The sequence below is a fragment of the Chrysemys picta genome, chromosome 10, assembly GCF_011386835.1.
Source record: "Chrysemys picta bellii isolate R12L10 chromosome 10, ASM1138683v2, whole genome shotgun sequence".
In the NCBI taxonomy this organism is placed as follows: domain Eukaryota; kingdom Metazoa; phylum Chordata; order Testudines; family Emydidae; genus Chrysemys; species Chrysemys picta.
The window spans coordinates 12,057,358-12,071,199 of record NC_088800.1 but is presented as its reverse complement, the minus strand read 5'-3'; the positions used below and the strand labels follow the sequence as shown (position 1 = coordinate 12,071,199).

General features: G+C 44.2%; 1 protein-coding gene across 50 annotated transcripts in view; it reads left to right on the top strand.

Moving 5' to 3' along the window:
* CHD2 (chromodomain helicase DNA binding protein 2) overlaps nt 1-13,842 on the top strand; it is an 82,505-nt gene that overhangs the window by 20,504 nt on the left and 48,159 nt on the right. For 22 of the 50 annotated variants that reach the window (XR_010590940.1, XR_010590939.1, XR_006175971.2 and 19 more), the window contains exons 4-8: nt 2,159-2,245; nt 10,234-10,295; nt 11,840-11,962; nt 12,517-12,666; nt 13,489-13,622. Coding sequence is in view for 45 of the 50 variants with exons in the window: in XM_042856622.2 (XP_042712556.1) it covers nt 2,159-2,245; nt 10,234-10,295; nt 11,840-11,962; nt 12,517-12,666; nt 13,489-13,622 (556 nt within the window). In the remaining 5 variants the exon portion in view is untranslated. Of the gene's footprint in view, nt 1-2,158; nt 2,246-3,372; nt 3,496-10,233; nt 10,296-11,839; nt 11,963-12,516; nt 12,667-13,488; nt 13,623-13,842 lie in introns of all 50 variants that reach the window. The other 28 variants (XM_065559233.1, XM_065559245.1, XM_065559241.1 and 25 more) reach the window with 7 other exon arrangements.

Sequence of the window (13,842 nt, the reverse complement as noted above, 5' to 3'; positions counted from 1 at the left end):
GGAGAGGCTCTCTCCCCGCCACAGCCCTGAGTGCCTGTGCGTTGCTTAATAGGGTGCTGCGCGGCCGCGCAGCTTAGAGGGAACTTACTCACCAATATTAGTGTCCCATGTCATCCACATATCTGTACATACACCTTCCCTCAGGTTGTAGTTCTTGTCGCCTTTCTCCTCCTAAGGGCCTGGCCACATAAGTATAACAGACCATACTTTTGTAAGCAGTTTGCAAAACTCTTATTTGATGTGGTTACAGCAACATGGTTCTTGGAGCACTACCTGTGCCAGTAACAGTGTCTAGCCACTGCATAGGCGCCGACTTCCCCTCTGCCCGCTTGACCCCCCTGGCCCTGGCCCTGCACTGCCCTCGCCCCACCCCCATTCCACCTCTGCCCCACCCTGCCTTTTCCCACCCCACCCCTGCCTCTTCTGCACCTCCTCCCCTAAGCCATGTCCCCGCTCCTCCCCTTCCCTCCCGGAAAGTCCTAAGCTCCGCCAAACAGCTGTTAGATTGGGGGGGGAGGGGAGGCGGGAAGCGCTGGGAGGGACGGGGAGGAGCAGGGACGCAGAATGCTCGGGCGGGAGGGGAAAAGGAGGTGAGGAGGGGGAACTTGGCTGCCGGTGGGTGTGGAGCACCCACTAATTTTTCCCCTTGGGTGCTCCAGCCCCCGGAGCATCCACGGAGTCGGCGCTTATGAGCCACTGTGCATTCCAGGATGATGTGGGCAGGTATGCCATCTGACTTTATAATGGATAGAGAATCTTGGAGGATATGTGCACAGAATAGCACTAGCACTATATGCGTTATGGGACATCCTATGTCACAGAATGCTGAGAGGAGGGATTGGCCAAATAATTATGCAGGCATGGTAGGGGGATCCCATCTACATTGCAAAACCCAGTGTTTCACACTGGTTACAGGAAGACAATTTGGCAGCTTAGGCCTCCGACAAGAGCAATACACCATTAGCTGGTATAGTTAACCACATTATGTGTGATACCAGCTGTGTCCAGAGCCAACAATGTTCCTAGCTGTTTACAAATTCAGTTAAAAGCTATAGAGTGGGCTTTAGAGGCAGTCAGTACTCTATAAATGCTGTGATGAGCTGTCAGGATAATGAAGGTCACCTGCTTTCAGGCAGTCAGAAGTCCAGCTGAATTCCATTAGCACAGACCTGCAGGAGTGGGTGGAATTTCTAGCACTACAGGAGTTCTTCTCCCTGGGCCCTGCAAGATCCAGTTAGCATCTAGATTGGAATACAACCCTACACAGATCTACTGGGCTTTCCAGATAGCTGAGGTGACCCACATGTTGTTGAGCTGTTCAGTTAGCCCAATGGGTTTTTCCCTAAGGGAGAAATGGGGGCAGGTGCTTTTGGTTAGAGAGATTTGTCCTCGTGAGCCTGTAGAGCAGGGGTCTCCAAATTTTTCAGGGTCATGTCCCCCCCTTACACCTGTTGGTGCCCCCTCCCTCCGGGAGGCCAAGACTGGGGCTGTAGCTGGGGTCAGGGGCTGGGAGCCAGGGTCATTGCTGGGGGCAGGGCTGAAGCGGGGCTGGGTGGTGTTCCCTCCCCACCCCTCGTGGTGGCTGGTCCGAGCCCTGCTGCATGCCCCTCCCTGCCCCCACAGTTTGGGGACCTCTGCTGTAGAGCCTCTTGCCTGGGGAGAAGTACTGAGCATTGCCACAAGTCTAATGTAAATGGAGTGGAGAATTTAAAAAAGCTTTTAGTCTCTCTAGCTGAAATAAGTAGCTCAGTTCATTCATATGAAAATGGAGAGTTGTTCCTTCTTTGGTGCCTTTTTTGTATTCCAACAGGGACACTTGGAGAGACTGGGTATTCAAATACCTGTCCTTCTACAGCATAAATAAACCTTGAAGTTTTTTGTAGCTAGGGGGAGGGACAGCTCAGTATAATAAATATAGTGGGAGACTGCTGAAATTAAACATGTAATAAAACATTGCTAGGCATATAGTCAAAAATGATCCATGATCCTTTCAGTCATGTTTCATAAGTTTCCATAACTTACCTAATCATCCCCCCCCCACCAAAAGCCCCCTACCGATGCCATACTGATTCATCAGAAGGTTCACTCTTAAACTTCTCTAAAATGATAGCAATAATTGGGGTGAAGCAGGCCTTCTGATGGTCTGTTTATTTTGCAGATGTGGGAAGAATATCCTGATGTTTATGGGGTTAGGAGATCAAACCGAAGCAGACAAGAACCATCGCGATTTAATATAAAAGAAGAGGTAAGAAAAAAAAAAAAAAGATGAGATGAGGGAATATTTAAAATAAAAAAAAACAACACAAAAGAACAGAGGCAGTTCTGATTTGTGTCTCCTTTTAAACACTGAGTTCAAGGCAGATTTGTGGAAGCTGGATTTCGCAAATTAAGGTCCCAATCCTGCAGTCGGATCCACTTAGACAGATGCTTGTGGAGTCACTGGACTCTGCAATGTCATTAAGGTCTCCATGCATGGATCTGATTGCTGCAGTGGGGCCTAATGCAAGTCATGCGCTGTTGTAGAAACATGGATCAGAGAGAGGGAGTCCATGTAAAAAACATAAAGGAAACTTCCCAGAAACACCTTACAACAATAAAACAGTCTTTGCTCTATGTCTACGAGTGGATTGCAGTGATTAGTGTGTGTGTGTGTGTGTGTGTGTGTGTGTGTGTGTGTGTGTGTGTGTGTGTGAGTTCAGCTTTATGAACTATCACTTTTTTTTTTTGGTTTTTTGGTTGAGTATTGGGGAAAATCTTACATTTGAATTTAATGCGAGGGACAACGAAACGTGAGTTTGTTAGAGTCTGGCAGCCAGAACTTTAAATGATTCCAGCCACCAAAACATACTACAGAAATGGAGAAATGAGCTGCTGTGCTTGTTTATGTCTACACAGTGCTTTTCATCTGCAGATCTCCAAGGAGGCTAAGCATCATTCTCCCTGTTTTACAGATGGGGAAACTGAAACACAGAGAGGGTCAGGCTGAAATGTTCAAAGTTAGGTGGCCTAAAGTGAGCAGCCCGATTTTTTTCAGAGGGACAAGGCACCTGTAGCTCCCTTTAGAATCTTCTGAAAATCAGGCCACTGTAGGGGTAGTTGCTTATATATGGGTTTAGACACCTAACAATTAGGTACCGAGGTTTGAAAATTTTGGCCTAAATTACTTTCACTGTCATACAGTGAGTCAGGGACTAGGACCCAGATCTCCTGACTCCTAGTTTGGTGCTTTATCCACTGGATCATGTGATCTGCACCATGCAACTAAACTCAGAAAATTCCAGACTGGTGTGCCGAATGCCCCGAATAGCAGCAGCAGCAGGCAAGAAGGGCATTTAGCACATAATTGACTTAGCTTTTGTTTTCCTTTTCAAGTTCCGCAAAGTCCAGACTCGCTGGCTGCCTCTCTGTGCGATGCCCCCAGCATGCACTATGCTGGTGATGTCACACCCATCACAGATCTCCGCTGCAGACCCGAGTGCCCTGTAGGGGGCTCAGGTAAGTCCCGTCCTTTTTTTGTTTTACAATATTACGTGGTTTTGCAAATGTTGTTTTCTTTTCCAATATCTTTAATTCCTTACTATATAAGGTACAGTTAAAAAAAAAAAAATCCAAGATGTAAAAACTTTGCTATACCACACAATATTGTAAAAAACAAAAAAACCCAAAACCTTCAGTGCCCCCCTCCCACAAAACCCCGCTAAAAGAATCCCAATCAAATCCAAAACCTTCCCCTCAAAGCAGGGCCAACTGGTTCCTGTAGGGCAACTCCCATCTGCAGCAGAGTCTGATGGAGGGTGTGACGTGGTCACTAGCGCAGCGTCGGGGCCTCACAATGAGGAGGAGATGGAAAGTCTTGATTTTGGAGACGAAAAAGTTAAGGGGGGACGGGGAAGATAGTTTATTTACGGCTTGATCCTGCATGGGTGCTGAGCATCCTAGTCTCCCACTGAAGTCACTGGGAGCTCAGGGTGCGCTGCACATAGTGAGTGGTTGTTACCGTGCGGGGTCAAGCCCATCATCAGTGATGTGCTCTGCCCACTTGCTGTTTGGGGCTTCCACACAATGTAAAGGAGCTTTTTATCTGCCTTCTTTCCTAAAACGTTGGTGTGGCTCTAGTGAAAAGCATGGCTCCGGCAGCATTGCAGGCTCACATCCTTTCACCGCAGAACAGGAACAGCCCAGGCAACAGCATTGCAAACTTCCCCATGTGCTGCCCCATCGGTTCTCCTACGGGAAGTCTCATCTGCTTGAGAGGGAAGTTCAGTCTCTAGGGACCATTCAGTCATACTATGCTGAGACCGCCAGTTTGGGCAGGGTTGTTTTTGTGCTGCTAACAGCTGTCTTCTGGGAACTGGACTGAGACCATCAAACACGTGTCACATAAGTCACTTAGCAGCCATCGGAGATGGTAACACTGACCTGGGCTAGAAGATCAGGAAGTGAAAGACAAGATTTGTATGTTTGTTAAACATCCTTGCAGAGACTTTTAGTAAAATATCCAGGAATCTAGAGACTTTTGAAACTGTGTGACAGTGTGCAGCAAGAACCATGCTCACCCATGTATTGTCTTGGTATTTAACAGAACAACAGTAAGTCATACTAGTGGGAAGTGAGAATTTCACAGCGGTTTGAAAATATTCTAAGGCATTCAGTAAATCAATATGGACGAACAGACATAACTCTTTTGTGATCAGAAAGTTGTCTCATGATTGGAATAGGTAGGAGCCTGCAAAGCTAAGCACTCTTGGCACTCGTATCATGAAGGAGAAGAGACTTGTTCCACCACACAACATATATTGATTTATTTTTTAAAAATTTCAAAAAATTGATGATTTTATGAATTCTCTGACTTATTTTAGTTTTTAAGGTTCAGATACTGCTATTACTATCTAGTGGGATGTTCCATCAAGTAGGAAAAAATTAACCTTTTCATCAATCTGGATTCCTCCGCATTTTGAGAGCAGAATGAAAGGACAGCCACAGCAAAGCTAGATGGTTTCAAAACTCGGGGGTGTAGGAAGCTTGAATAATGATCAGCTGTAGAGAGCATTATTGCTGTTCATTATTTATTAAATTCTTACAGCGTGCTTGGGCCTGTACAAGACCCAAAATGAACAAATCCTTGTCTAGAAGAAATTACCCTCTAAAACATGATCTGCAGTAGTTACCTGATCTACCATAGTGATTCTTAAACTTTTTGATACCAAAGACTCTCTCCTGGGCCATGCCAGGCTTCTTGGTTCTAAGCATTTTATTCTGTGTGCTGTCAGGAAGGGCTCCATCGACCACAGATGGTCCACAGGACCATCTCTTTAGACCTACTGATCTGTAATCCTCAGCAGCAGGACAGTAAAAATACAGTTTGGCTGTATTGTGCATAGTGTTGTTTATACAAACACTAGGTCTCAAAATACATTAAAGTTTTATAATACAGTTAGAGATGTAAACGTTAAATGCTAGCAAAGAGGGAGAGAAATTTATAAGTGCATGAGATGGGAGAGTCAGTGAGGCAGAAGGAGGGAGGCTGTTTCATCTGGTAGGCGCAGCAGAGGAGAAGGCACTTACTGAAAAACAATAAATAATAAATTAAGGAAAAGAGTCCAGTGCTAGATGAGCTAAAGGGCGCAGTGTGGAACTTGCAGCCCAGAGGGAGGGGATCTGAGTTGTTTTAAGCCATCTTTATTATTAATTATTTGTATTATCGTAGTGCCTAGGAGCCCTCCTCATGTTTTAGGTGCTGTACAAACATAGAACAGAAAGTCAATCCCAGTCCCAGAGAGCTTAAGACTGAATTCTGGGCTGCTCCAGTGGCTGAAGCAGCCCTTGGGGGCACTGACTGTTGTGGCAGCTGTGATGCCCAGACTCTCTGCAATTCTGCATGTGCGGCTCTGACTCTGACATGCTCACTACTCTGGTGGTCCTCGGAGGACAGCCTATGTACAAACACATCACAAGCGCGGTTCCTGCTCCAAAGATCTTGCAGATCAACTATAAAACGAGAACAGGTTTATATGACAGATGAGGGATGACAAGAGAAGGTTTCTGCACTGGGGAAATTCTTCCTCAGCCAGAACTGGTGTTTTTAGAGTCCCTTTATGCAGCTCATGTCCTGTGACCTGATCTAAAGAGGCCAGAGTGGTGGTGAAAAATCTCACCCACGGTCTGAGAGTCTGGTTGGAGAGTTTTTGAACTGTCCCCTGAAGCAAATGGGGAGTTAGCAGAATTAGAGGATGAGGGATGTGCTTATGCTTATATATACTTTTTTTGTATGTTTGAAAAGGGAGGTAGCAACTATCTGCATGTACTTGAGTCTGGAAAGTTGGGGTCATTAGGCTGTAGACAAGAAAACAATTACATATTTGAAAAGCGTGACAAGGTAGCTGAGGTGAAGCTAAAAGTTCATTTGGTCAAGACAGGAAGAAATGACAGACGGGCAGGATTGAGTATCATCTATGCAAGAATGGTAACTAAGCTTTATAGGTAACAAAAAGATTACAGAGAAAGGGAATAGGTAGCGGAGAGAGCAGAGGATGGAGGCTTATAGAATTCTGAAGAAGAGCGATCTTTGCAGAGAGGAAGAGCCACTATTAGGCCTTTTCTACACTGCCACGTTACAGCGCTGAAACTTTCTCACTCAGGGGTGTGAAAAAACACCCCCCTGAGAGCTGCAAGTTTCAGCGCTGTAAAGTGGCAGTGTAGACAGTGCACCAGCCCAGCCCTAGGAGCTACTCCCCTTGTGGGGGTGGGTTTTTTTTTTTACTGCACTGGGAGAGCTCTTTCCCAGCGCTGGTATCGCAACTACACAGCCATGTTAAAGCGCTGCCCCGGGGCCACTTTAACATTGGTTGTGAAGACACCTTAGAAAGAGTGTATGCAAAAAATGGTATTGTTGTTCTCTTCCAAACTGGATCCTTTTCTAACCCAAATTCCTGTGGCTAGAGTTTGACAGAATAAACTCAGCCCATTTTATTCATGTTTTATCAAAAGACGAAGCAAAAAAATAGACGTGGTAAGGAAAGGGATAAAACTGTTGCTTGAAAAGGATCCCAAACCTGAGGGGATGAGGGGGGAGAATTGCAGCATACTTTAAATAGTTGAGTGAGAGGGAAAAACAGCTAGTGAAGGGCAGGAATCTATCCTATAAATGTTTTAACCAAGCTTTATTCTTGACAAAATAATAGAGAAGAGAGATCTAGTAGTAGTTCATCCATCTTCCTGCAATAACAGGACTGAAATCCATGGTGGATTCTGCTTAAACTTTGTTGCCATGATATGGTGATATCGTGTTTATCAGCCTGGTTTACCAGATGGTTTTTTGTTTTGTTTTTAATTTTACGTTGATTGCAGTCAGATGGCACAATGCACGGGTTCATAAACACAAGTTCACTACAAAATATTGTCACAGATAAAACTGTCTCAGATCATAGGAAGGGTTTTTCAAACAGTTGGATGCAGTGCAAATCAGAAAAGAAACCAATGAGAGGGAAAATGGAAAAAGATTGAAGTAAAAGAATAGGAAGAAAGTGGAGCATTCCCCAGCGTTCATGAGCTGTCTCCTGAACGAACAGTCCAGCTTATGCTGTTTCACTAAGTTCTTGTATTTGGGAGGTGTAAGCTGTGTTTGGTTGTTCCCTGCATTGTGACATTGGGCTGGATCATGCACCTCCCAAGAGCTGGTGAGCACACTCAGTTTCCACTAGGCTGCAGGTGCTCACACCTCCCTGGAGGATTCAACACCTTGCAGCTTCCGGCCTGCACAGTATTAGCATTGCCTGATGGGCTCTCAGGTTGTGGGATGAGAAATAGTACACCAAATTGGGTATACCTGGAATATTAATATCCCCTCCTGCCTTCCCCAAACCAAATAATGGAAGCCAAATCAGTGTTTCAGAGGGGAAGGTAGAGAAAATGTCTTTGCTGGGTGTTCTCTCCCGGGAGGTTTAAAAAAACGATTGCACGGGAAGGCTTAATTCTCGAGAGCTCGTGGGGCTGATATGGTATGGTTGGGTGGGTGGTGCAAATCGGAGTGCCAGCATATGAACAATGGACACCATCTTTGGGTGTATCCACACTTTGAGCTAGGGGTGTAATTCCCGGCTCGAGGGGACATACCGGTACTAGCTCTGCTCGAATTAGCATGCGTGACGGTAGTGTTGCTGTGGTGGTGGGTGGGGCTAGCCACTCTGTCTGAGATGCTAGGCATGTTCTTGTGGTGTCTAGCTCTTCCCACCGCTTGTGCTGCCGAGGCTATATTGGATCGATAGCATGCTAACCGGATCAAAGCTGGTTATGGGTCTGTCTCCTGGAACTGGGAATTACAGCCCCAGCCTGAAGAGCAGACGTGTCCTTTCTGAATGACAAACCAAAGCGATGGTCAGTTGTGATATGTCTGGATATTGCAGCAAATAGCAGTTTCCAGAGGAAGATTACAAATCAGCAAGTTGCATAAACAAATAATCTTTGCATCTCTTTCTCTAATTCTAATCTGATCTGAGAAATTTCTCATTGGATTCTGTTTTTGTTTTGTTTTTTCCCCCCTCCCACACTGATATGGGTGCGTTGTGTTTTATACGCGTGTGTCACGTGCACTAGAAGGGGCAGTTTGTTCATGTGGGAGTGTCCGGTATCTGATAGCCTGCTTATATGACTGGACCAAATTAAATAAAATAGGGTTTGATGTGTGAATCGGTTGTCTTTTTTACATTACCTCTGAGTTAATGACACCTTGGTAAAAAAGTATTATAGCAGTAGTCAGAGAATACATCTCGAGCTAAGAGCTAATCAGGAGGAGTGACTTGATTTCAGGGTATTGGAGTGTGCGGATTAAGAAGCGTGAATGCAGCTTTTCTCAATCATTCAATCACTGTCTTGTTGAGGGAGTAGAGAACAATAAGGTACAAACACATGATTCTAGCAGAGAGAATAACCTTTTTAAATAAAGTTTTTTCCCTTAATTTTCTCCCATATAAGATTTCGTGGTTCTGTCTGGGAACTGGAGGACCAAGAACTTTATGATTTTAACTTAACTGTACTGTTTTTACATTCCTAAAATGTGCCCATCAGACACTTAGTTCACGTTCATAATTTTAAATAACAAAATACTCAAGTTGTAATGATCAATAGCCTGCCCTGTGAATGGAACTAAACATAATTTTGCTAACCCCAAGTGTTCAAAAATCATGAATCAAGCCCCAAAAACTCATGAGATTAACTTCAAATCACATGATATTATTTTGTTTTCTTAAGAAAGGGTTTTTTCTCATTGCTGTCTGGTTTTTGTAGCTTTAAGACATGCTGATGTCACATTTTCAAGGTTTTTCTCTGCAAACACCAGGGCTAGAAACTTTTTTTTTTTTTTTTAAATGAAAATAGGAACATTTTCACATAGGTTAAGATTCTTATGTAATTGCATGGCTCCAGGAGCTAGGCCTTCAAGAAAAACAGCTGTCACGAGACGCATGATAAAAGCATGGGCGCTGACAACACTGTAAACATGTTCTCCACCGACATGTCTTCAGTCAAAAGCCTGAGAAAATAGATGTACCTTACGCTGGGCCCTGAAAGAGAGCAAGATCTGGCTCTGACTAACCAAAGAATACAGAGTCACACCCTTCCACCCCAACACACTCTAGGAATGATTTTCAGCCTTCAAATCTAGGAACTCTTAGCAGAAGCATCGTGGCCTATCATCTTTCTTCCATGGTACACACTGTCTCTAGGACCCTAGCAATGCATGACTTCATAGATCAAACTTGCCATTTGAAGTGCACCCTGAAGTAAGTTAGAAGCAAGTGTACGCTTTGGAGAGTGGGTGTAATGTGAACCTTGCAGCTGCCAAGTATGCAGGCATTGGTTGTCACTAGAAGTTGATCAGTAGTCGTAGGTGGTTCATAGCCAGTCACTTCTGGAGGCTCCAGTACTGCAAGATGCATGTTACACTAGGGCTTTTCACCCTTTCTTCTGAGTTGCATTTGTAATCCCTCATCCTCTGAAAGCAACTGCACTAACCTTGTGACCACTGTCTTCAGAATCCAAAGTTAATGGTGTTGGGTAGCTCGTCACCTTTATTAAGTGGTATGGTTGCACAACAGTGTCATGCTTTAATTCTAGCGTTGCAGCAAGGGATAGTCCTTGGGTTACTTCGAAGCTTAGACCATATGTGTGTTTCAGTGGCTTCCTAAAGGAAAGAATGTGGAGTGAAGTCTACAACCTGATCTTTTCTTTTAATTAAAGGCAAGTAGTGAATCTGAAAATGAGAGCCCAAAAAGAAGAGGCCAGAAGCAAATGAGAAAACCGTAAGTCTCTATGGAGAGGGTTTTGAATTGTTTTGGTTTTATTCTAACAGACAATTGTCATTCAGCTGTGTTTGAGGGACACTGTAAAGATAAACGTACATAAAAATAATGTAATCGGTTTTCATTAATAACACTTCACATTATTAAAACTGAAACAACTTGTAAAAAGGTGTGTGTTGGGGTGTCCTGCCATTTATAAATCTGTTTGTTTACTTCTTTGCACTTTGCTCAGCTTCAACAGGGAACTGGTCAGCTTCGCTTTCTGCTGCTAATTGGTTTCACCTTTTGGCTTTTTCATGCACTAGCTTAATGCTAATGTTTTTCAGGTTTCCAGCACTGGAAAGAAAGCTTAAGTCCTAAAAAATTAGTTTTGATTAGAGATATTTGCATGGTTTTTTGGTTGTCCTATTAGGTTTTATATTCTTCTCTTATAAAATAAAATAAACTTCTGGAGAGCTCTCATGTTGTAAAATACGCCACGCCCCCACCCAATATGCTTGACTGTATTCCTTTACATTCATGTAATGTCACCTTTTCCATCCAGAATGTTCCTACAGGCTCGTCTTACCAATAAAAAGAGAATTTCATCCTTGTGAAAACACACAAAATCTAGTTCCTTTTCTTATGCTCTCAAAAATCTTTAAGTGTCTAGAGTTTTAAATGATTTGTATGTGACCTGATACAATAAGGAGCAACAGAGTAAGGCTATGAGAAAACCTAGAATATATATATCAATATGCATATAGACCAGGGATTCTCAACCTTTTTCTTTCTGAGTTCTCCCCCACCCCCAACATGCTATAAAAACTCCACGGCCCACTTGTGCTGCAACTGTTTTTCTCCATATAAAAGCCAGGACCAGCGTTAAGGGGTAGCAAGGAGGACAGCTGCCCGGGACCCCATGCCACAGGGGGCCCCATGAAGTTAAGTTGCTCAGGCTTCAGCCTTGGGGCTTGGGGCATTGCTTTGGCTTTCTGCCCTGGGCCCCAGCAAGTCTAATGCCACCCCTGCTTGGCAGACCTGAAACCTGCTCACGGCCCCCCAGGGGGCTCCGGACCCCTGGTTGAGAACCACTGACGTAGACCACGCTCACCATTCCAAAGCCAATGCTTTTCAGAAATATGTAGGCAGTAGTCCTAGAAATCACTCTTAGGGGTTCCCCTGATAAGCTCAGAATGCATAAATAAATATTAAAAATAAAATGGAGTGCTTATATTTCAAGCTGTAAGAAATGGCAGCTCTATTAAATATACCATATTACTATGTTTCCAGCATTGCTTTGACTTTAGAAAATGCATAACTAGATTGGGTAAAGTCTAGGTGATTGAGGTATAGGGCTAGAAGTAGGGAATCGCAACATGAGACTCCGGTGCTTTCCCTCATTACCAGGGCTGAACAAGTGATTATATTGCAGTGCCAGTATTGAACTTCCTGTGTCCTGTAGCTCATGTGCTGGCATTAAACCTGATGGCTTGAATCTTTGTTTAGCCAGCCAATAGTGTTGAAGTTCCACTGTCCCTCCTGACTTCTGTTTTTGTCCCTAGAGGTAAATGGAAAAGGGAGGCTTCTGGGGAAGAGGAGGATGAAAATGGTGGGGAGCAAGGCTCCAGTGCAGATAGTGAACCAGAACAGAAGAAAGTTAAAGCCAGGAGACCAGTTCTGAGAAGGTGAGGAGGGATTGAATTTACTTTCCCTTTTATATTGTATGTCTCTTTAACTTCCAGTGCTTTTAAAGGTACCCGGTAAGTGACATTCCATAGGAAATTGCTGTTTTAGCAGGTGTGTGTGTTCTGGGAGCAGCCAAGGGACAAATTAACAGTCAGCCAAAGTGTGCAATAGTCTCCTGGGGGAAGCAGTTGGAAACCTCACCCTCTTGAGTAATTTATTAAATGACTGGCTAATATGCAGGAGGGACCAGTCCTGCACTGAGTGGAGAGGGAATTGTCTACATGCCCATACAGATCTTTTCCCTCATTGATGTTATCCTCACTTATTCTGTGGCCTGATTCTCCTCTCACGTGAAACTGGTATACATTGGTGTAACTCTGTTGATGTTAGTGGAATTGTTCCTGATTTACATTGGTGTACACAAGAGAAGAGTCAGGCTCTAGGCATCTAATGTTCGGGATGTACACTTCCTTGTGGACTGGGAAGTCCTACTGAAATGCACTCCTTGTGTACAACGCACTGTATTATATCTTTTTGTTAATACTCATTTTAGAGCAGTGGTCAAAGCCAGTGTTAAAAAGCCCCACAAGCCCCAACGTGGTAAGAGGAGAAAGAAACAAGACTCGTCTGAAGATGAAGATGATGATGAAGATGATGAGACTCCCAAAAGGCAAACCCGGCGCAGAGCGGCCAAAAATGTCAGGTACTGCAGGGATTTTGAATTGCATAGTAACCAGAGCTGGGGCTTAGAAGTCAGGATACCTGTTTAATGTCAGACTTGCAGGAAGGCAAGGAGAACCATGCAGGCAAACTGTGCTCCATGCTGCATGGAGCTCCACTGCCTCTTTACACTTTAGATCTGGTTCTTGGTCATTTAACCTCTCCATAGCTCATGGTATCCATTTACTGTAAAGCATACAGTACTTGCTTACTACCTCAGACGGGTGTTGGGTGGTTTAGTTAATGTTTCTAAGATGCTTTGAGATCAGATTAAAGATGCTATAGAAGTGCAAAGTATTAGACAGAAATGGATGCAAAATTGCCAGCTGCAGATACTTGTCAGTAGCTAAAAGCTTGTAAAAGATGAGATACGGGTTCCCAGCATTTGGTGGACACCTATTGAAGCAGTCAACATGCTGTTATTCTTATGCTTCAGGGAATAGACCAGCCCCTCACCAGTGAGGGATAGAAAGAAACACTCCCCATAAGCAGGTTATTCCATAATTGCTTACTGCAGGGGTTCTTTTACCTCCTGAAGCAACTGCTACTGTCAGAGGCAGGAGACTGAACTAGATGGACCACTCATCTGATCTTGTATAACTAGCCCTGTTTTTTAAGAGGCAGAGAGTAAACTTTTAGCCCAGCTGAATGGCTGATCTGAGAAACTCAAACAATGTATTACACAGTCAAACCCAACATAGATGCTGGAGGGGCTTGCCTGTGTCATGCCAGGCTGTGTGCGTATGTCTTTGGATTTAAGGAAAGACAAGAGCTTTTTGTCATCTTGGTATTTGGTTTTGTGCAGTTACAAAGAAGACGATGATTTTGAGACGGATTCCGATGACCTGATTGAGATGACTGGGGAAGGGGCCGATGAACAGCAGGACAACAGCGAGACCATTGAGAAAGTCATGGACGTCAGGGTTGGAAAGAAAGGAGGTGTGTAGCTTTGAGAGTCAGATTAGGATTCTGGGTCTAGTCACATCCACGCTCTGGTTCTCCTGCACTGGTGTAATGCTGCTGAAGTGTTTGGGTTTCCACCAGTGGAGAGGATTTTTAAATCTCCTCCTCCACGTGTTTGTTGACCCCCGTCAAAAAATTCTGATAGATTGGTGAGGCATGATTTATTCCCCTTTACAAAAGTTATGTTGACTCTTCC